Source organism: Schistocerca cancellata, chromosome 8 (genome assembly GCF_023864275.1).
Source record: "Schistocerca cancellata isolate TAMUIC-IGC-003103 chromosome 8, iqSchCanc2.1, whole genome shotgun sequence".
Classification (NCBI taxonomy): Eukaryota; Metazoa; Arthropoda; class Insecta; order Orthoptera; family Acrididae; genus Schistocerca; species Schistocerca cancellata.
The window spans coordinates 583,729,471-583,752,082 of NC_064633.1; the positions used below are offsets into that span (position 1 = coordinate 583,729,471).

Consider the following 22,612-nt stretch of genomic DNA (forward strand, 5'->3'; position numbering starts at 1 on the left):
ATGAAATCTTGGGCTTCCATCCGAGTAGCTCCATTGAAATTATCTTCTTCTTCTTCTCCTCACAAAGACTTTGTCAGAAGATGGTGCGTGACTCACTGAAACCACGTGGAATTTCAACGTGGCCACCCAGAGAGAAGCCTCAAGATGATTTTATCAAAAGTATACTCTGGGGAACTCTACACTCACATTTGGATTTTGTTTTGTTTCACATAATATTTCCTTTGGACAGCAATGTATGTGTGTGAAGTAATAAGAGCAGGGAAGAAAAAGAAAAACGTTACAGCCATGTTGTTGTTGTTGTTGTCTTCAGTCCTGAGACTGGTTTGATGCAGCTCTCCATGCTACTCTATCCTGTGCAAGCCTCTTCATCTCCCAGTACCTACTGCAACCTACATCCTTCTGAATCTGCTTAGTGTATTCATCTCTTGGTCTCCCTCTACGATTTTTACCCTCCGCGCTGCCCTCCAATACTAAATTGGTGATCCCTTGATGTCTCAGAACATGTCCTACCAACCGATCCCTTCTTCTTGTCAAGTTGTGCCACAAACTCCTCTTCTCCCCAATTCTATTCAATACCACCTCATTAGTTACGTGATCTACCCATCTAATCTTCAGCATTCTTCTGTAGCACCACATTTCGAAGGTTCTATTCTCTTCTTGTCTAAACTATTTATCGTCCATGTTTCACTTCCATACATGGCTACACTCCATACAAATACTCTCAGAAACGACTTCCTGACACTTAAATCAATACTCGATGTTAACAAATTTCTATTCTTCAGAAACACTTTCCTTGCCATTGCCAGTCTCCATTTTATATCCTCTCTACTTCGACCATCATCAGTTATTTTGCTCCCCAAATAGCAAAACTCCTTTACTACTTTAAGTGTCTCATTTCCTAATCTAATTCCCATAGCATCACCCGACTCAATTCGACTACATTCCATTATCCTCGTTTTGCTTTTCTTGATGTTCATCTTATATCCTCCTTTCAAGACACTGTCCATTCCGTTCAACCGCTCTTCCAAGTCCTTTGCTGTCTCTGACAGAATTACAATGTCATCGGTGAACCTCAAAGTTTTTATTTCTTCTCCATGGATTTTAATACCTACTCCGAACTTTTCTTTTGTTTCCTTTACTGCTTGCTCAATATACAGATTGAATAGCATCGGGAGAGGCTACAACCCTGTCTCACTTCCTTCCCAACCACCGCTTCCCTTTCATGCCCCTCGACTCTTATAACTGCCATCTGGTTTCTGTACAAATAGTAAATAGCCTTTCGCTCCTTGAATTTTACCCCTGCCACCTTTAGAATTTGAAAGAGAGTATTCCAGTCAACATGGTCAAAAGCTTTCTCTAAGTCTACAAATGTTAGAAACATAGGTTTGCCTTTCCTTAATCTTTCTTCTAAGATAAGTTGTAGGGTCGGTATTGACTCATGTGTTCCAACATTTCTACAGAATCCAAACTGATCTTCCCCGAGGTCGGCTTCTACCAGTTTTTCCATTCGTCTGTAAAGAATCCGCGTTAGTATTTTGCAGCTGTGACTTATTAAACTGATAGTTCAGTAATTTTCACATCTGTCAACACCAGCTTTCTTTAGGATTGGAATTATTATATTCTTCTTGAAATCTGAGGGTATTTTGCCTGTCTCAAACAAATTGCTCACTACATGGTAGAGTTTAGTCAGTAGTGGCTCTCCCAAGGCTGTCAGTAGTTCTAATGAAATGTTGTCTACTCCCGGGGCCTTGTTTCGACTCAGGTTTTTCAGTGGTCTGTCAAACTCTTCACGCAGTATCATATCTCCCATTTCATCTTCATCTACCTCCTCTTCCTTTTCCATAATATTATCCTCAAGTACATCGCCCCTGTATAGACCCTCTATATACTCTTTCCACCTTTCTGCTTTCCCTTCTTTGCTGAGAACTGGGTTTCCACCTAAGCTCTTGATATTCATGCAAGTGGTTCTCTTTTCTCCAAAGGTCTCGCCTCCAAATCCTTACATTTGTCCTCTAGTCATCCCTGCTTAGCCATTTTGCACTTCCTGTCGATCTCATTTTTGAGACGTTTGTATTCCTTTTTGCCTGCTTCATTTACTATGTTTTTATATTTTTTCCTTTCATCAATTAAATTCAATATTTCTTCTGTTACCCAAGGATTTCTACTAGCCCTCGTCTTTTTACCTACTTGATCCTCTGCAGCCGTCACTACTTCATCCCTCAGAGCTACCCATTCTTCTTCTGCTGTATTTCTTTCCCTCATTTCGTGACAATTGTTTCCTTATGCTCTCCCTAAAACTCGGTACAACATCTGGTTTAGTCAGTTTATCCAGGTCCCATCTCCTTAAATTCCCACCTTTTTGCAGTTTCTTTAGTTTTAATCTACAGTTCATAACCAATAGATTATGGTCAGAGTCCACATCTGCCGCTGGAAATGTCTTACAATTTAAAACCTGGTTCCTAAATTTCTGTCTTACCATTATATAACCTATCTGATACCTTCTAGTATCTCCAGGATTCTTCCATGTATACAACCTTGTTTTATGATTCTTGAACCAAGTGTTAGCTATGATAAAGTTATGCTCTGTGCAAAATTCTATCAGGCGGCTTCCTCTTTCATTTCTTAGCCCCAATCCATATTCACCTACTACGTTTCCTTCTCTTCCTTTTCCTCCTGGCGAATTCCAGTCACCCATGACTATTAAATTTTCATCTCCCTTCACTATCTGAATAATTTTTTTTATTTCATCATACATTTCATCAATTTCATCATCTGCAGAGCTAGTTGGCATATTAACTTGTACTACTGTAGTAGGCGTGGGCTTCGTGTCTATCTTGGCCACAATAATGCGTTCACTATGCTGTTTGTAGTAGCTTACCTGCACTCATATTTTTTTGTTCATTATTAAACCTACTCCTGCATTACCCCTATTTGATTTTGTATTTTTAACCCTGTATTCTCCTGCCACTGAACTTCACTAATACCCACTATATCTAACTTTAACCTATCCATTTCCCTTTTTAAATTTTCTAACCTACCTGCCCGATTAGGGGATCTGACATTCCACGCTCAGATCCGTAGAATGACAGTTTTCTTTCTCCTGATAACTATGTCCTCTTGAGTAGTCCCTGCCCGGAGATCCGAATGAGGGACTATTTTACCTCCGGAATATTTTACCCAAGAGGATGCCATCATCATTTAACCATACAGTAAAGCTGCATTTCCTTGGGAAAAATTACAGCTGTAGTTTCCCTTTGCTTTCAGCCATTCGCAGTACCAAAACAGCAAGGCCGTTTTGGTTAGTGTTACAGGGCCAGATCCGTCAATCATCCAGACTGTTGCCACTGCAACTACTGAAAAGGCTGCTGCCCCTCTTCAACCATACTGCATCATTATTGTCTGATTGTCAACTTTTTATTTAGTAGTAATTAATGTTTGTAATTAGGCAACATTATGTTCCTTGTCATTCATCAGAGAAAAAAAATCATCACTGACAATGAACGAACAGTGGATGCATTACTATGGCACCTAGGCTCCTCTGCATAAAATGGACAGGCCTATAAATAATTCAACCACAAGATTACGTCAATTGAAAGTTCACCAGTAAAGACAAATCTCAAACTGGTGTACTGATTTTTCAGCTGTCAGGTGTGTATCAACAAATTTTGAACAAACTAGTTTATTAACACAACTACTGAAGAAGGTTCTCTTTTATGTAGTTTTATGCTAGTCAAAGAAGTGAGTTAGATAATTTGACCACTGAAGGACAACAGACTTTGCTACATAGAGACTGGTGGTTCGATTCCAAAAGCTGCGATGGGAGGATCTAGAAAATGTTCTCAGCCTCGCAAAGCCTAATGGGAAGCCACCTGAATAAATAAGCAACACAACAAATGAGCTATAAAAATGGCTCACTTCCTTGGAGGGAGGCACATATTTATTGATAATTCACTCGTGCCTTAAGGACATTAAAACAAATTTTATGCCATAGGTGCATAGGGATACTTTTTATGCCAATAAAAACTGCACCATTTGTCTCACTGTGTACAACAGCATGCTGTTTGTGCACTCTTGTAACAAAACAGTCTATTCTTTGTGATCTGCCTGAGCCATCCACGCCATGCCAGATCAAGAGTGCATTCAGACTTAGGGTATCACACAACAGACGCATGATTGTTGTGTAAGTCCCTAACCAGAATTATCAAGTTTTCCATAATGAGTTCAGTCCAACATATATATATATATATACTTTTGAAAACCAGACATACCAACAATTAAAGGGAACAGCCATGGGTACCAGGATGGCCCCCTCGTATGCCAACCTATTCATGGGTCGCTTAGAGGAAGCCTTCTTGGTTACCCAGGCCTGCCAACCCAAAGTTTGGTACAGATTTATTGATGACATCTTCATGATCTGGACTCACAGTGAAGAAGAACTCCAGAATTTCCTCTCCAACCTCAACTCCTTTGGTTCCATCAGATTCACCTGGTCCTACTCCAAATCCCATGCCACTTTCCTTGATGTTGACCTTCACCTGTCCAATGGCCAGCTTCACACGTCTGTCCACATCAAACCCACCAACAAGCAACAGTACCTCCATTACGACAGCTGCCACCCATTCCACATCAAACGGTCCCTTCCCTACAGCCTAGGTCTTCGTGGCAAACGAATCTGCTCCAGTCCGGAATCCCTGAAGCATTACACCAACAACCTGACAACAGCTTTCGCATCCCGCAACTACCCTCCCGACCTGGTACAGAAGCAAATAAACAGAGCCACTTCCTCATCCTCTCAAACCCAGAACCTCCCACAGAAGAACCACAAAAGTGCCCCACTTGTGACAGGATACTTTCCGGGACTGGATCAGATTCTGAATGTGGCTCTCCAGCAGGGATACGACTTCCTCAAATCCTGCCCTGAAATGAGATCCATCCTTCATGAAATCCTCCCCACTCCACCAAGAGTGTCTTTCCGCCGTCCACCTAACCTTCGTAACCTCTTAGTACATCCCTATGAAATCCCCAAACCACCTTCCCTACCCTCTGGCTCCTACCCTTGTAACCGCCCCCGGTGTAAAACCTGTCCCATGCACCCTCCCACCACCACCTACTCCAGTCCTGTAGCCCGGAAGGTGTACACAATCAAAGGCAGAGCCACGTGTGAAAGCACCCACGTGATCTACCAACTGACCTGCCTACACTGTGATGCATTCTATGTGGGAATGACCAGCAACAAACTGTCCATTCGCATGAATGGACACAGACAGACAGTGTTTGTTGGTAATGAGGATCACCCTGTGGCTAAACATGCCTTGATGCACGACCAGCACATCTTGGCGCAGTGTTACACCATCCGGGTTATCTGGATACTTCCTACTAACACCAACCTATCCGAACTCCGGAGATGGGAACTTGCTCTTCAACATATCCTCTCTTCCCGTTATCCACCAGGCCTCAATCTCCGCTAATTTCAAGTTGCCGCCACTCATACCTCACCTGTCATTCAACAACATCTTTGCCTCTGCACTTCTGCCTCGACTGACATCTCTGCCCAAACTCTTTGTCTTTAAATATGTCTGCTTGTGCCTGTATATGTGTGGATGGATATGTGTGTGTGTGCGCGCGAGTGTATACCCGTCCTTTTTCCCCCTAAGGTAAGTCTTTCTGCTTCCGGGGTCTGGAATGACTCCTTACCCTCTCCCTTAAAACCCATATCCTTTTGTCTTTCCTTCTCCTTCCCTCTTTCCTGACGAGGCAACCATGGGTTGTGAAAGCTAGAATTTTGTGTGTATGTTTGTGTTTGTTTGTGTGTCTATCGACCTGCCAGCGCTTTTGTTTGGTAAGTTTCATCATCTTTCTTTTTAGATATATTTTTCCCACGTGGAATGTTTCCCTCTATTATATATATATGTGTGTGTGTGTGTGTGTGTGTGTGTGTGTGTGTGTGTGTGTGTGTGAGACTAGTCCTGTTTGCTATTCAAGGAGGTTACACTAAAGATTTGTCTCCAATTTGTTATGTCGGAAATGTCAATAGCAATATGAAACGCAAGATATGGTGGTCAATGCGCAGTGACAAATTTTCATCCAAAGCGCTTGTCGGCTTCATTAGTTTGTTCAGAAGGGGAGGCGACAGTTTTGCCACCTTTCAGCTTGTCGACCATGACAAAATTCAGGTGCACGACCTGAAATCTTTCTCAGACAATTTTACAGAAACTATTCGGTAAAAAATTTCATTTTTATTTGATTTCTAGCTTTTTTCGTCAGGTCCATTATGATGTGTATTATTTCATTAATGGTCATATTATTGTAGTATTTACATCTAAGACACTGCGCAGAATTCAAAATGGTTTGCATTAATAAATGGGGTTGCCATGATTTTGCATTTGATGCATATTACATAATACGTTGCTGTGTATTAAATTTAGTTAACATACTGAATTTTTCCTTTAGGCTTAGGTTGAGGTCTATCAGTTGTCAATTTCAATAAAATTGATCCGATGTAGTACCATTTGTGATTGTGCTGCGCCAGTGATAATGTCAGAAATATCCACAACATTCCACACATTTTATGAACAGTTTTAGGTACGAAAATGAGATGATAGCACACAAAGAGGAAGGTATTTTGCCCTGTGGCTATTATGCAAAACTTCATTATCTACCACATTATTCCACTAAATACAGACTTTAGTAAAAGACTAATTTTTAAGAGCTATCGATAGCTGGTGAAGTGAGAAATGCTATGCGTTTTGGAACAAAGACATTACACATTTACTTTGTACCAAGGTTCTTTTTCATAAGACACTGACCTTAAATTTCCTCAGTTAATAAAACAGTTTCAGAATTCTCTTGCAATTGTTTCTGCATAATATGATTGTGAGGTGACACTGTGTATAGGCAAAACAAGCAAATTTTAACATGGTGACAAGAGAAATGTTGTGACTTTTCATGCTTTCCCGACGGATCTGTTGCAAATACGCTTCTCGGGTTTGCCGCCGGTTCGTATTGTGTAAATCGTACAATATTTCTTCGATGCAACTGCTCGACATCATCAGGTGGTGGTAGCTGCTGCTGTCACTGCTGCAAGGCGCGACTGATGATAATCGCGCGGCGGCGTCGGAATGTATCATGACGGGAGCAGGCAATACGCGTGCGCGAGAAGACGCTCATAGTTGGAGAAAGCGGCGCTCCTGGTGCCCCCTACTGGGAGCTGCAGAAAGGCCATCCACGCGTGCGCTTTGGGCAATAACTGTGCTGCCGGACGCTCCTGCGGATAAAGTTTGAACTAAATCTCAGCTACGCGTTGCGTCACTTGAGGAAACGGAAGTTCTTATTTTCCCTGTTTTTGATTTAATGGCAGCCAGTGCTGGATTACAGGCGGCGCTCAGTTGAGCTCAGGAGCGTCCGGCAGCACAGTTATTGCCCAAAGCGCATGCGTGGATGGCCTTTCTGCAGCTCCCAGTAGGGGGCACCAGGAGCGCCGCTTTCTCCAACTATGAGCGTCTTCTCGCGCACGCGTATTGCCTGCTCCCGTCATGATAAATTCCGACGCCGCCGTGCGATTATCATCAGTCGCGCCTTGCAGCAGTGACAGCAGCAGCTACCACCACCTGATGATGTCGAGCAGTTGTATCGAAGAAATATTGTCAGATTTACACAATATGATCCGGCGGCAAACCCAAGAAGCGTATTTGCAACAGATCCGTCGGGAAAGCATGAAAAGTCACATCTGGTACCTCTACGGGGAGGAGATGGCCAACGACGAACGTGAGTTTGACAAGTTACGTAATAAGAGAGGTAGACTGCTGTGCACTATGGCGTTTTTATTGAGATGCCGTGACAAGCAAACTGTTCCAACGTTTGCTAAATTTAAACATCATATTGACACTGCGGCCGCTGTTAGAATTAAACGACGGGCGAGTGCAGCCCTAGTGAGAGAGAGGGTACGTTATACAAGACGGGAACTGCACATGGTGTCCACAAAATTGCTATCACTGCATCTGAAAATCTCTTCGAAACTTTCAGCGTTATCATGGGATTGGGTAGATAGCGCTACTTGGGCGCTAGCAGACTGGGCAAAACAACAAGCCAAGGCCCGCCAGATGTCCAAGTATTCTCGTCTTGAGGCCCAACAGCAAGAAGGGAATGCACCACGTCGACGCACCGTGTTTAATTTCACGGGTAGAATCCTGGACGACGCAGCTGTTGCAGTGCTCGAGAAAGGTTTGAACTATGCACCAACACCACGGACAGCTCCAATCCGAGATGTCATAGCTGGCATAGAACAGGCAATTTTGAAGCTTCCCAGTGACGTTGCAGAAGAGATCATGAGGGACACCTGCCGAATTTTAACACGACCCCCACAGAGCAAGTACAACATCAGCTCAGCAGAAAGGAAGGCCCTGCAAGATTTGAGATCAGACAAAGACCTCGTCATTTTCCCTGCCGACAAGGGGAACACCACCGTCCTCTCACGAGTTAAATACAACAGCAAGATGGAGGTACTGCTCGACGATCCTGCCTATCGCAAGCTAAGAGAGGATCCGACTGGCAAAATACAGAGAAAAACATTAGATCTCCTTAAGAAGAGTTCTATTCCTTCTAAAGTGACCAAAGGCCTACGCCAACAGGCTGCAGTTCCCCAAGACTTTACGGCCTACCCAAGATACACAAGGATGGGACACCTCTTCGCCCAATAGTGAGCAACATCGGAGCTCCTACTTATTTTCTGGCGAAATATCTTACTACACTGTTGGGACCTCTCACAGGCAAGTGTGATCACCATATCCAGAATTCAGAGGACTTCGTAGGACGCCTGAAGACACTTAAGTTACAAGCGTTGGATATTTTAGTTAGTTTTGACGTTATATCTTTGTTTACGAAAGTACCTCTGCAGGACTCGTTAGAGCTTATCAGCAGCCAGTTTGAGAGAGACATTGTGGCGTTGTTTAAACATGTGCTTACCTCAACTTATTTCTTATTTAATGACCAGTATTTTGAACAAGTGGACGGTGTCGCCATGGGAAGTCCTCTGTCTCCCATGGTGGCCAACTATTTTATGGAAGACTTTGAGGAAAAAGCACTACAGTCGGCAAGTCTCAAACCTTCTTATTTTTGGCGGTATGTAGACGATACCTTTGTGGTGTGGCCCCACGGAGTAGAGACATTACCTGTGTTTCTCGGACATCTGAACTCGCTACATCCCAATATACAGTTCACTATGGAAGTGGAAAAAGATGGCCTCTTACCATTCCTGGACGTCTTAGAAGAAGAGCTGACGGTACATTGGGACACAGTGTCTATCGCAAATCCACTCATACAGAGCTATATTTGCAGGCCACAAGTTGCCATCATCCTGCTCAACACGGTAGTGTACTATGCTCTTTAGTGCATAGAGCACATGTAGTCTCAGATGCCGACAGCCTACCTGGTGAGCTACAACACCTGAGAATGGTATTCCAACAGAATGGCTATTCCGAAAGACAGATATGCCATGCATTCCGTTCTCAGCAAACTCGACGCAAGAATGTATATGAAGATGTGGAGGCACCCACTGCAACAGCGTTCTTGCCCTATTTTGGCGGCATGTCTTCGAGAATAGAAAGAATCCTCAAAAAGCACGACGTCAAGTGTGTTTTTCGGCCACCAGCAAAATTGAGGAATTTATTGTGCTCTGTCAAAGACGACCTTGGCCTCAGAAAACGTGGCGTGTACAAAATCCCATGCCAATGTGGAAAATCTTATATTGGACAGATATGCCGAACTGTGCAAGAACGCTGCGTCGATCATCATCGCCATACACGCCTGGGGCAACCTGATAAATCAGCGGTAGCGGAACATTGCCTGGACACGGGACATCATATGCTTTATGAACAGATGGAAATTTTGTCCCCAACGTCATCTTTCTGGAATTGTGTTATAAAGGAGGCCATATATATTCGCACGGCGGACAATCTAATCAACAGGGATGCAGGTTTTCAACTGAGTGCCGCCTGGAATCCAGCACTGGCTGCCATTAAATCAAAAACAGGGAAAATAAGAACTTCCGTTTCCTCAAGTGACGCAACGCGTAGCTGAGATTTAGTTCAAACTTTATCCACAGGAGCGTCCGGCAGCACAGTTATTGACCAAAGCGCACGCGTGGATGGCCTTTCTGCAGCTCGCAGTAGGGGGCACCAGGAGCGCTGCTTTCTCCAACTATGAGCGTCTTCTCGCGCACGCGTATTGCCTGCTCCCGTCATGATAAATTCCGACGCCGCCGCGCGATTATCATCAGTCGCGCCTTGCAGCAGTGACAGCAGCAGCTACCACCACCTGATGATGTCGAGCAGTTGCATCGAAGAAATATTGTACGATTTACATAATACGATCCGGCGGCAAACCCAAGAAGCGTATTTGCAAGAGAAATGTTACTCAGATCTTTTTGAATGGCCTCCATGCAAGTGTGGACATGGAGAGGACCCACTTAAATTTTGAAAATATGAATAGGCTTCAGTTTAGAACAGCACTTTGCATTTCCCCTACAGCACCTGCCCACAGCCCCCACCACTACTGTTCTTCTCATGTGTGCCCTGCTGTCTGTGCATCTACCAGCCACAGAATTCTGCAAGGACTACCTTTTCAGTCTATGACTCCCCAGTGTAACAGCTTTTCCATATGTAAGATTCTGCAAGACAGCATCACCTACTTCTAGTTCATTTGTGTAATTCTCCATTCAAAATATCTATTATCACTTAATTATGCTTAACATCCTCCATTTAAAACCCATCAGTTCAAAGTAATGAGTGTGCTTCAACACAGTCTGCCAAGCACAAAAATAAAAATGAAAACACCATCAGCAGCCTTGGCACGAAAAACTTAAATGGATTACTACATACAAATATATTCACATTCTTTGAGCCCTTTCTCATTTTAGGAACATTAGTGAAAGTGAAGCAAATACACAACAGAAATATGAACTTTTAAATGGCATACTAGTAATGTGCTGCAGGCATTCCAAACACCAGAAGTTGAAAAGTAGGAAGAAATTGCTAGTCAACACATCTCTTCAATTACTACTCCCATCTTATCTACACAACTTATCAAAAATTTCCTTACCAACCTTCATTTCAATGACGGAAATATTTTTCCCATAAGTTTAATAAACAGTTAAAACAACAACAAATTCAGCTGAATTTCTAATGACTGTTAGAGGTTGCATTGCAATCCCTTGCTTTTTGAATGCTCATTAAATGAGGCACTAAGAGCACAAGCGGACTAACCCACACTTTTTGTGCACGAGAGGTATTGACAAGATGTGATAGTATACGGTTATTATACAATGCCTGTTCTGTTCATTTATCTGAAGACTTGTCTCATTTAGCAATGTACCCATTGCTGTTGCACTTTACCACAGATACTGTTGAGACCCGGAGTGGACTATGCGTCCATTTGTGCTCTGCACTCTCCGTCCACTGTCACTGCACATGATGCCAGCAGTCCAAGGACTTGTTTATTCAGTGTGGAACTACATATTGGACCAGTGATCACGTGGAAGTTTGTGTCAGTTGTTTAGCATGGAAGCCCCTGTTAAAAGCATGGAGGAGCAATTGCAAGGTTAGTCGTCGTGTTCCTCTTGTTTGCAGGTAACATTGTCAAATGTACACCTAACATGTTCATATCCAAAGATGAATAGAGGTATCTCGAACGGTGACTGTTCACAAAATGCAAGTTGTTTTCCATACGAAAAGACAATGAAATACAAACAATACTTTATTTATTGCTATATTGTATAATTGAGTAATGATCACTTCTGATGTGTGTACAACAATGTTCTACAGCCCACTGAGTCATGTTGTGCAATTGCTTCGCCTGTGGATACCAATGCCCACTGTCTTTTAGTTAATATTATGCAGAGGGATGGATATTTTTATTACAGAGATGTTTCCATCCGATGGGGAAGCAGCGGGAGGAATGGGAGTGAGTACAGCTGCAGCAACAACTTTTCTGTAGGACTTGTCAGAGATAAATGATGATGCCGTTATACAAAGCTAAATGGCTCCGTAATGTTAGGAAAGAACGGAGAGCTCTAGGTCAAGAGTATGCCAACTGTAAGGGTAACTTGTACCTCAAAAGGAATTGCAGACAGTCAGTGAGTGTTCATGCCAGTATGAGTGCCACAAAAACATCAACAAAGAACAGCAGGAACAAGTGTTCAATGAGTTTTATAATTTAGGCAGCCATGATCTGCAATCAGCTTTCCTGCTTACCATGATTAAAGTTGTTGATAAAGCACAGTCTTACATAGGTCAGCAATATTTACACACGGAGAAGACAAAATTGTATAACTTGCTCAGTTCAAATGGGTCTGGAACTAGGGTGTGTAAAATATTCTTTCAGAATAATTCAGCCGTATCTGCTGGAAGAATTGATAGGGTAATCAAGAATAAAGGAGAAAAGCAACCCCTCCTCATGATGGTAGAGGTGAACCCATTAATAAAACACCTCCCCACAAAGTTGATGACGTAAAATGTATCATAGAAAAATTTCCAGCCTATGAAAGCCATTATGCGTATCATAAAAACAATGGTAGAAAATATTTAGGAGCAGATTCAAATTTATCAATCATGTATTCACTGTACTGTGCAGAGGAGCAAATGCCCATTTCTCATTTTATTTTCCACAAAATTTTTACAAAAACTGCAATTTGTCATTTCATCCACCAATGTCTGACTTGTCAAACTGCCGATAAGGAGAGATCGGAGTTAATTGTAGAACTGAATTCCATCAGCAAAAAGCTGAGTATGCACAGGCATGTTTACAGTGATACTTTGCTTAGCAAATCAGATAGTAACATTACAGTGACAACATTTGATCTGATGAAAACTTTGCCTACACCAATCATCTCAACTGGGGTTTGCTACTACACATGTCACCTTCCTGAACACTGGAATGATGATGTAGAGAGTGGGCACGGGCGGGGGGGGGGGGGGGGGGGGATTTGTTCAATGTGGTAAATATGACTGTGGAATGTTTTTCAACAAAACAACTCAAAAGAAACATCATGAATCATAAAATGTCTTCTGGCAGTTTTAAAGTACAACGGCTGAACATACAATGGCTGCAGTTTGAAGCAACCAGCAGATTCAAAGTATGGTACAAATGCTCAAACCAAAGCCAAGAGCCATTTCAGGAAATTGATGTGGCCAAACGAACGTCCACATGCATCAGCAATCTCCAATTGCCTTATCTTAATGGACATGTAATTACAGTGGCAAAAAAATAAGGATCCTGCTTAGTTTTCTTCTGTATGTACCCACTCTTCATGATTTCCACAAAAATTAAAAAGTGTCTTCAAATGCTGTAGAAACATTGCCTGTGAACGTTTTTGAAGCACTACACAGTTATTAAAATTATAGAAAGCAATGTAAAATGTTACATGTAATCTGTATAATAATAATAAATGTATACTACTGTCACATGCAATCTATGATGGACTTAGTGCAATGAACAGCATGAACAATAAGCATATAAACCTGTCATTGAGAATGTTCAACTACTCTGAGTGAAAGTGGACTAAGCCAGAACAAAACTGGTAATATTCTACTGTATAATTAATGTTTGTAATGTATCTATGTCAGAATATTGTTCACTAAAACCACAGTTACATTGTATGCATGTTAAAAGGCTGCAATGTATCATGGAAAAACATTCTCTGTGAGCCCTTATTATTATGCCTGTTTCCTCCACATTGACTTCCCCAGGGTTAGTCCACTTCTGCTCTCAGTGCCTCAAATATGCTATAGGCCTTACACTATGCCACATACAGCTGTTACCAAAACCTTTATTCAAAATTCTTATTCATGGGCTTAAACTCTCTAGTAAACTGTCACAACTGAAAGTGGACGTCAGGTTACAAAATAGCCAAGTGTTTTTAACAGCCAACATTATCACACTCCAGCCTCTCATTATTACAGCAATTTTTGTATTTACTAGCTATGGTCCAGTCTGTGTGCTGAATGGACAAACTTCAGTGCCCAGATTTAAAATTGTGTGTGTATTAAAACACCTGCATTTATGAACAGAAGAGTATAGTTTTACATCCAATCAACAGCAAGCTAAGTCAGAGCAAAAGCTCACATTGAGGAAGGAAATGGCTCATGATCTTTTCAAGGAAACTATCTGAACATTTTTCTTATGCGACTAGTGGAAAACAAATCTGAATGGATGTATGGAGCTTCAAACCACTGTACTCCCAAGTAAGTCCAGTGCCTTACCACTGCACCACCTAATTCAGTAAACATTTTAAGATAAGCTACCACTCCAACAGTAAATCAAGCAAGGAAAGTTCTCGCAGAATATATGCTTTACAAGTAAAGGAGACCACTCACCAAATAGTAGAAATGCTGTGTCACTGACAGGCCTTTTGACAACTTGACAATTATAACAATGTGAAATAATTCGACCTCCACTGTATTGTCCTTTATTCAAAATGTTCCTGCACATAATATAGGAAAATACAGCAGAAGTGGAACTGTTTACTTGTTTTGTGTATCAAGAATACACCTGTGGAATCACACAATGAACTGAATAAAAATGATGTATTAAAATTATTCACACAAAATTACACAGAACATTTTTATTGGTCAAGAACAATTTCACAACTTCTTAATCTCTCATCATCTTTTCTTTCTGCCTAGCCAATTTCTTCTTTGACACTTTCTTCTTTGTGGGCTCTTCCTCAGTTGCTTTCGCAACAACTTCCTCCTTTTCAGTAAGAACCACCTCAATGTGGCAGGGAGAGCTCATGTATGCTGTAAAGTAAAGAAAATTCTTTTAGATGTGCATTCTGCACAAAATGAAGAAAATCTTATTACTTTCTAGTAAATTACTACATCATGTAAAAATGATATTGCACTAAACATGTAACAGTCACAAGTGACCAGTCCAAGGCTGCTTTCAAAATGAATTATTTTTCTTCCTAGAAGCTTAACACAAATTCATGCTTTCCAGTGGGTGAGAAAGTAACACCAAGTACGTTAGTCAACATTAATCCAACCTTGGCAAGAGAAGGTGTTCCTGCTGGGGAGTGACAGTTAAAACTAAGGTCTTGTAAACAGCCAAAAGTCAAACTTTTGTATTTTTTTATTTGGCAGTTTTCCTCTACAAATGAAGAGCATCATCAGAATATACAGTTGAAAGTTGGCTGATAGCATTAACAACAGCATTTCGAAGTTTGGGGGTATGTGGTCAGCAGTATGTCAGGTTATGAAAGCAGAGTTGCTACTTCTCAATCAAGTAGCTCCTCAGTTTGCCCCACAAGGGTCAAGCGCACCCAAGAGTAACTGCCTCTTACATCATCACTAATTACTAACAATCAAAACCACTTATTGTAAATAATACACACATGTATAACTACACTGTAAGAAGCTGCAGTAACATCAAAATCCAGTTTACGAACACACAACTGTGTTGGAACAAAATGTTTCAAAACAATTTCAAAGATACTCCAAGGGTCTAAAGAATCTTAACTGTCCCCATCAGAATGAACCTCAAAACAGAGCTGCTAGACAACAGACCACACTGTATGTAAACAACCTGTGCAAAATGAGTTGCAGAATTTTCCTGATTTCAGAAAGCAGTTTAAACATTGATATTTTGTTGAAAACCAATAACCTTAAAGAATAAAAACTTACGATTTATTCTTCCATGGGCACGGTAGGTTCTTCTCCTCAGGCATGGCGCACGGTTGACTTGAATATGTTCTATGACCAGGCGATCAACATCCAAGCCCTTGTAATCTGCATTTGACTCTGCATTTTTCAATAACTGAAGCAAGAACTCTGCAGATTTCTTAGGCCAGCGGCCCTGAGTTGTACCCCACTGCTTTGCCTGAGAATTTAAAAACCCATTAGTTAATTACACACAGCAAATCAAAACATGGCAAGGACAAAGATTTCAACATAAAAATTTTGTATAATATAATTTAGGTCTCAACCTTTCACGAGATCACCCTTATTGTCACTTCAACCGAAACAGGTCTGCTGAATTATTTTACTTGGATAAAGTGGAATATCCGATACTACTTGTTGGCTTTTATCAGTGAAATAGGAAACATGTGACAAAAGTTGGAAACAAATTGGCAACTACAGAGTGATGTCAGTAGCGATTTATTTCAAGGAGACTAAGCTATTGGTCTGCCACCACACTCATGTTTCTTGCATTCACATTGCCTACACCAATTCGTGAGTAAACAGTGACAATACACCAATGATGATGTTGCAGGAGCAATTGACATTACATCACTGGTCAAAGCCAACCAATAGTACAGAATATTCCTCTTTGGCCTTTTCATGAAGGCAGACTTAATGTATTACAAAAAGCCATTCTGGAACGATCCTGTTTACAACATAGGAACAGTCTACCAAAGCTCGTAGGTAAAAAAGATTTAGACCTGTACATAATCAAAAACCACAATGACACTTCACATCAATTTTTACAAGCTTTAATCAAAAGCCAACAATTTTAGTCTTAGAACACTTTAATTCACTTTTTTTTTCCTCACACTAAAGCTGTGTTTGAAAAACGTTTTGCGATAATATTTGCAACTACTGCTAGACTGTTTATATTTTCACCTTGTAGACTTACTCGTGGCTTACTCAAGGCTGATCAATGGAAACAACATTTCTGGCTTGCTAGGGCTAAATATCACTAGTGTTTGGTTATATTATAACCTACTCCATCTAGCAGAGCACAACTGTCTTGCCTCAGTGTTTTAAGTCCAAGTACATGTTGTCCTGTCAAGATGACTGATATTTAGTCTTAATGTTAACACACTACCAGACAGGTGAGATCAATGTGATGCGCAACTTACAAAAATTGCAAGTTAAAACAGAACTTCCTCAAGATACTCACTGTCATGCTCAAAAGCAGTAGCAGTGATGTAGACAAACTGATGTCTTCAACACAGTACAGACAGATTTTATCTGACAGAACTGAATTTATATAGAAGAAAGCAATCTTTAGTGAGTGTGACTAACAGGGAGACAGTAACAGAATCCTTGCCACATATTAACTGGTATCAAATGTGTAAACTAGACGACAGGTACTTATGATGATTTTATACATGAATGTGCTACAAGTACTTTCATACGCAGTGATGGGGTGCAATGGTGCTGTGGTGTCACTGTGGCAGTGTTTGTAGATCTTGTATTTGATGGCATCCTCTGGTGGTGGATATTGCTGTGCTCAGTTTAACATCTGGTATTTGGTTCATCTGAGTTATCACTGGTAATGTGTGTGAGTGGGTAGTCAGTGCTGTAACACTGATTTGGAAGTGTGTGCTTTGTTTTCAGTGAGTTATGGTTTTTTATTTTGTTTATGTGTCTGGCATTTTTATTGGATCTAATTGTGTGTGTGTGTGTGTGTGTGTGTGTGTGTGTGTGTGTGTGTGTGTGTGTGTGTGTGTGCGCGCGCGCGTCCAACCTAGGTAATTTCTCTGAGGCTTTTGTTCCTAATTTTTGTTTAGATTTTATTCTATATTGTACTGTTTTGTCTGCTTTATATTTATCGTGTTTCAACTGTGTTTTAATTGACCCAGTGAATACGGAGGTTTTTGGCTTTTCTTGTCATTGGGGTTTTGGATTCGGTGGTGTTTTGTTGAGTTATGAAGGTGTCCAAAGTTTTTGGTTGTGGCTTTCTATTTATGTTTGCCAGTCGAGAGCTGCATTTGAGCTACATAGCTCATGGAATATATTTGATTCTGCTTTTCATATTAATTGGGAGTGTGGTTTTTGGTATCCAGGTCTCCATTTACACAATATAAGTCAAGAAGTTTACAATTACTGTTGGTTTTGTAGCAATAGCGTAACGTCGTAAGCTGAATTTTATTTGGGCAATGTTTGTTTTGGACTGATGCGGTGTTTTGTATTGTTATATATTTAGCTTGTTCCCGCCCTAAACCTCCTATTTCTCTCAGTATTCCGAACAGCTTCATTTTATTGAGAAGCACTTGTGTTCGATTTATGTTCACTTTTGTTGGCATGCATAGGTCATGAAATAGTTGCCATTTCGTATACATTGGAAGTATGTGTTTGTCATACCGATGATATCACAGGTCAAAGCAGACGGGTGGAATAGGGAGCTTTCTTAATGCCCAGTGATGCACATACTTTAATGTTACTCATATAACTGAACTGTCTTCACAACACTTCCACCAATGCTTCACAAACGGCAGGAACTAGTTGAGATTTAACTAAAGAAATGAAATAAATATGTAAGACTTTGAAGGAAATTGTTACTGCCAAAAACCAAAGACTAAAAGCAACACTGCTTCACAGGAAGTATGCCATGTGTATCAAATACAATAGGGATTTAAATCTGTTGGTGACTTCTTAGGAAAGTTACGAAAAGCAGTATTCTTTCCTCATTCAACTTGGACACCACATCATTCCTGACTTTTTTTGTCCAACATGACAACTAAACCTTTATCTTCATCTGCTTATATTGTCACTACGATTCATTCTCTTCACTGGCCACACCTTAGTGTACAGTACAAACACACAACATGAAATTTGTGCTGACAGCTTCAGTGTTGTGGACCAGGCCTATTCACCGATCTGCTCATACGAGCTGGCAGCATGCTCATGAATTAAGCAACCAGCTGGTTCACAATGTGTAACATAAGAAAGGGAGGGAAGGTAGGGCAGATCCACACGAGAAACTTGCCAACAAGTCTATTCTACAGCAACTGTTGTTCTATGGATATGTATTGGTTCAAAGTGGCTAGTGCATTCCATGGTAAATCTATTTTTTAAGATTGTTACATAAATGATAAATGGCATTGTGGAAATTTTGGTTGAAAATTTGTGTCCACAAGGCATATTTTATTAAGAAACTGCATGTCACATGGAATACCTGTAAGTTTTGACAGTAGCTAGGTGTCCTGCACTGGGAGCCACTGACTTCTTGTACATTGAGCTGTGTCTGACCTTCACTTTAAAGTTCTTAACATGGTCACTACTCTTCATGTATTTCAAAAGAGTTGATCTACACTTTCAAAACTGGGCCATGAGTATCTACAACATCATACATATTTCATAAGTCACCATATGATACATGGCAGAGGCACCCTACCCTGTTCCACTATTAGTCAATTCCTGCCGTTTCATTCACAAATAGTGAGGAAGAACAACTGTCTATATGCTTCCATGAGCCTAAATTTCTCCTCTGATCTTCATGGTCCTTATGCAAAATGTATGTTGGTGACAACTGTTTTGCAGTCGGCTTCAAATACCAATTTCTTAAATTTTCTCAATATTCCTTGAAAAGAACATTGCCTTCTCTCCAGGGAATCCCATTTGAGTTCCCAAAGCACCTCCACAATATTTGGGTGCTGTTTGAATCTATTAGAATCAAATCTAGTAACCTGTCTCTGAATTGCTTCACGTGTCTTCCTTTAACCCAACCCGATACCAACTCCAAACATTAGCGACACTCAAAACCAGGTTGACTAGTGTTCTCTATGCAGTCTCCTCTGCAGATGAACCACACTTCCAAAATTCTCCCAATAAACCAAAGCTAACAATTTGCCTTCACTACAACAATCCTCACATGCCTTTTCCATTTCTTATTACTTTCCAGTACTATGCTCAGATATTTAAACTACGTGACTGTCAAGCAGGGCACTACTAATACTGTGTTCAAGAACATTATGGATTTGTTTTTCTTACTCATCCACACTGACCAATGTTTTTCTGCATTTAGAGCTTTGCTGCCATTCACCAAACAAACCAGAAATTTTTTCTAACTCATCTTGTATCCCACTACAATCACTTAATGACACCTTTCCATACAACATAGCATGATCTTCGAAGAACAGCAGATTGCTGGCCCATCCAGTCCGCCAGATCATTTGCTTGTATAGAAAACAGACACATACTTCCCTGGAGGGACTCCTGACAATACCCTTGTCTCTGATGAACACTTGCCAAGTGAGGACCAAAATACTCTATTCTGATACTCTGGAAATCTGAACTATGCTCGAGTGTTAGGCTAAGGCAAAGCTTACGTGTGGCTGTTCCTCTGAAGACACCATACAATTTGCACTCCCCTGCACTAAAAAATAACTGACAGTTATTTTACCAAGAGCACTCACAGCCCTAGCAGCAAGTAGGTAGTGTCAACAGACACACTAAGAAAACTAAATGCTGCCTGAGATTGCTGTCTCCTAGAGTAAATGGTAATGTTACGACTGCTTGGCTTCAAGTTGCATTTTAGTGCGACAATGTTTTCTCATTTACATTATCTTTCTGTAAGAATGGAAGAAACTGCAACCCAAGGAAAGAATTTATGACCAATTGTTCTGATTTTTGTTGCAATACTGTGGCTCTATTGGTGGAAACAAAGTAATCTCTTATTCTGGAACTACTTTGTATTAACACTTTCTAAACAACTGCACTGTTATATTTGCTTTAGATGACATTTCTTATACACATCCTAGTTATAGACCATAAATATTATTGAAATCAGCTTGACATTGCCAGAACAGTGTTAGTCACTATCTAGTGAATGATATAATCATTAGCAAGAAACCTAAAATCAACTCAGTTATAAAGCACTATGTTGGTTACTGCACAACACTAACAGGCTCTGCTGAGAACTAATACCACTCGCACAAAATCACTGGAATGAACGCACACACCCCCATTATAGCAAGGTCTTATTTTCCAAACTACATCCACATATTAAACAGAACTAGTTTTGACAGACATCACTACTACAAAATGCGACTGACTCGTCTCAATGTTTTCATCAAACTTACCTGAGCACAACGACCAACTCCACCATTGAATCTGCGAAATGGAACACATTCTTTCTTCTCAACAACATTCTTCAAATATTTGACAGCTCTCCTCAGCGGCATTCGCCTCAGTGCCATTGCAGTCTCCCTTGTATTCTAGTATGCAACAAATGAACACTGTTATACCAATTTTGTATCCATAAAACCATTTATATATGAAAAATTTGCAGTTATGGCATTTTTCACACTGAGGAGTACTTAATATGTAGGTTTCAATTTTTTAGAAATGAATTACATACAAAGTGATAAACTAGTGCCACTAATAAGAAAGCACTTTCCTTCCAGTCTTTGCTATCAACTGGAGATAAAAGCTGTTTTGCATTTTTAAAGAGTATTGCAAACACTGACTGCTATTAAAACTAATACTGAAATTTCCACCAATGTTCCTTTTACCTAGAAAATTACAATCAAACTTGTCACAAACACGCATTCAACAGTTGAGTGTAATGAAGTTCACAATACATTTTGCCTTAAGCTGTAATGTCATCAACAGCACTTTAATGGAGGTTACTAGACGTTTACAGAACAGCCCAAAGTCTATTCACACAACTGCATCCGGCCGGAAAGAACATTGTAGTAATAGTTTACACTAAAACTGTACTATATATTAACAATCAGTTACAGATGTCTAGGGACGTATGTAGTCTCCAAGGACTTTTTTAAATCCTTTAACTGCATAGAAAGAACGATAAGTTTTAAGTTTGTGTCTGCAGTCGGACAAGTGGAACACTTTGACCTAACTGGAGTACTTAAAACCTAACCTAAAAAACTACTGAGTATGTGGTTCTCTTCACAAATTTCGGTTGGGCGCTCTTCGACTTAACGGCCCTTTATACCCTTAAACCTTGTTCCTCGTTTTCGCCGATTGCTGCAATGCTCAATTCGAAATGCAAAACAACGCGCATGAACACAAGTATCACCTGGCATAGAAATGACCTATCTGCAAGTTCAATTTGTAGCAACCAACCTTAAAATGGACACGAAGGTTAGAGCCTCGTGCTTTACACGATTTTGTAGCATTGTCAGGTTCGTGTGAATACCGCCCCATCTCAAACTCTGGAATGAAAACAAATTTAGGTTTAGAAGATGGTATGCAAGCAACTTGAAACAGATACAAGAGCATTTTTCTTTTTACTTAAAAAGTCTAATACACATTCAAAACATACAGTGCAGCAATTAATTTACGGTGCAGTGAATTCAAATGAAATATATTTCAACGATGCATATAGATTACTTCAATACTCACATGCCTATACTCCACGACGGAGCTCTGAAAACGGAAAGGAAGTTCGTGTTTTGTTAACAGTGATGCCAACATGAGCCAAACAGGCGATACGTCGCAAGCGATATCGCAGCAATCGGTAGCTCGCCTCGTCCGCACTACACACCAACAATTTGTCCGACAATTTCAAGCAAGACGTAGAGCCGTGGATTGGTGAGGCTCTGCAATGGAAATCGAGCTGCTGTGTTTCGCAGTTATTCTGTGTGAATCTACTAGTATCCCTAAAAGGAAAACCAGGACAAAAAATGGCTTATGAAGAGAAAAAGGTTCTCTCATACAAATTTGCCAGCTGAATTACGATTTCACCAGGAAAACTTGCAAAATTACAACGTTTGATGTATTGTACATGAAACATGCCAAATTTTAGAGTAAAAACATTTTATGGGAAATACAAAAGTTTACATTCTCCTGTACAAATTTCTGAGGTACAGTTACACAAATCTTTAATACAGTTTTGAGTGCAAAAAAATAAAATACGTAATTACCTTGTTCAA

General features: G+C 40.6%; 1 protein-coding gene across 1 annotated transcript; it reads right to left on the reverse strand.

Moving 5' to 3' along the window:
* Nucleotides 1-14,599: 14,599 nt before the first annotated feature.
* Nucleotides 14,600-22,210, reverse strand: LOC126095123 (60S ribosomal protein L17). The gene is made up of 5 exons (XM_049909832.1): nt 22,083-22,210; nt 21,804-21,892; nt 20,798-20,932; nt 15,672-15,867; nt 14,600-14,789 (listed from the first exon to the last, which is right to left on the reverse strand). The coding sequence occupies exons 2-5, from the start codon at nt 21,882-21,884 to the stop codon at nt 14,644-14,646; spliced, it is 558 nt and encodes a 185-aa protein (XP_049765789.1). The 5' UTR covers nt 21,885-21,892; nt 22,083-22,210; the 3' UTR covers nt 14,600-14,643.
* Nucleotides 22,211-22,612: the final 402 nt, after the last annotated feature.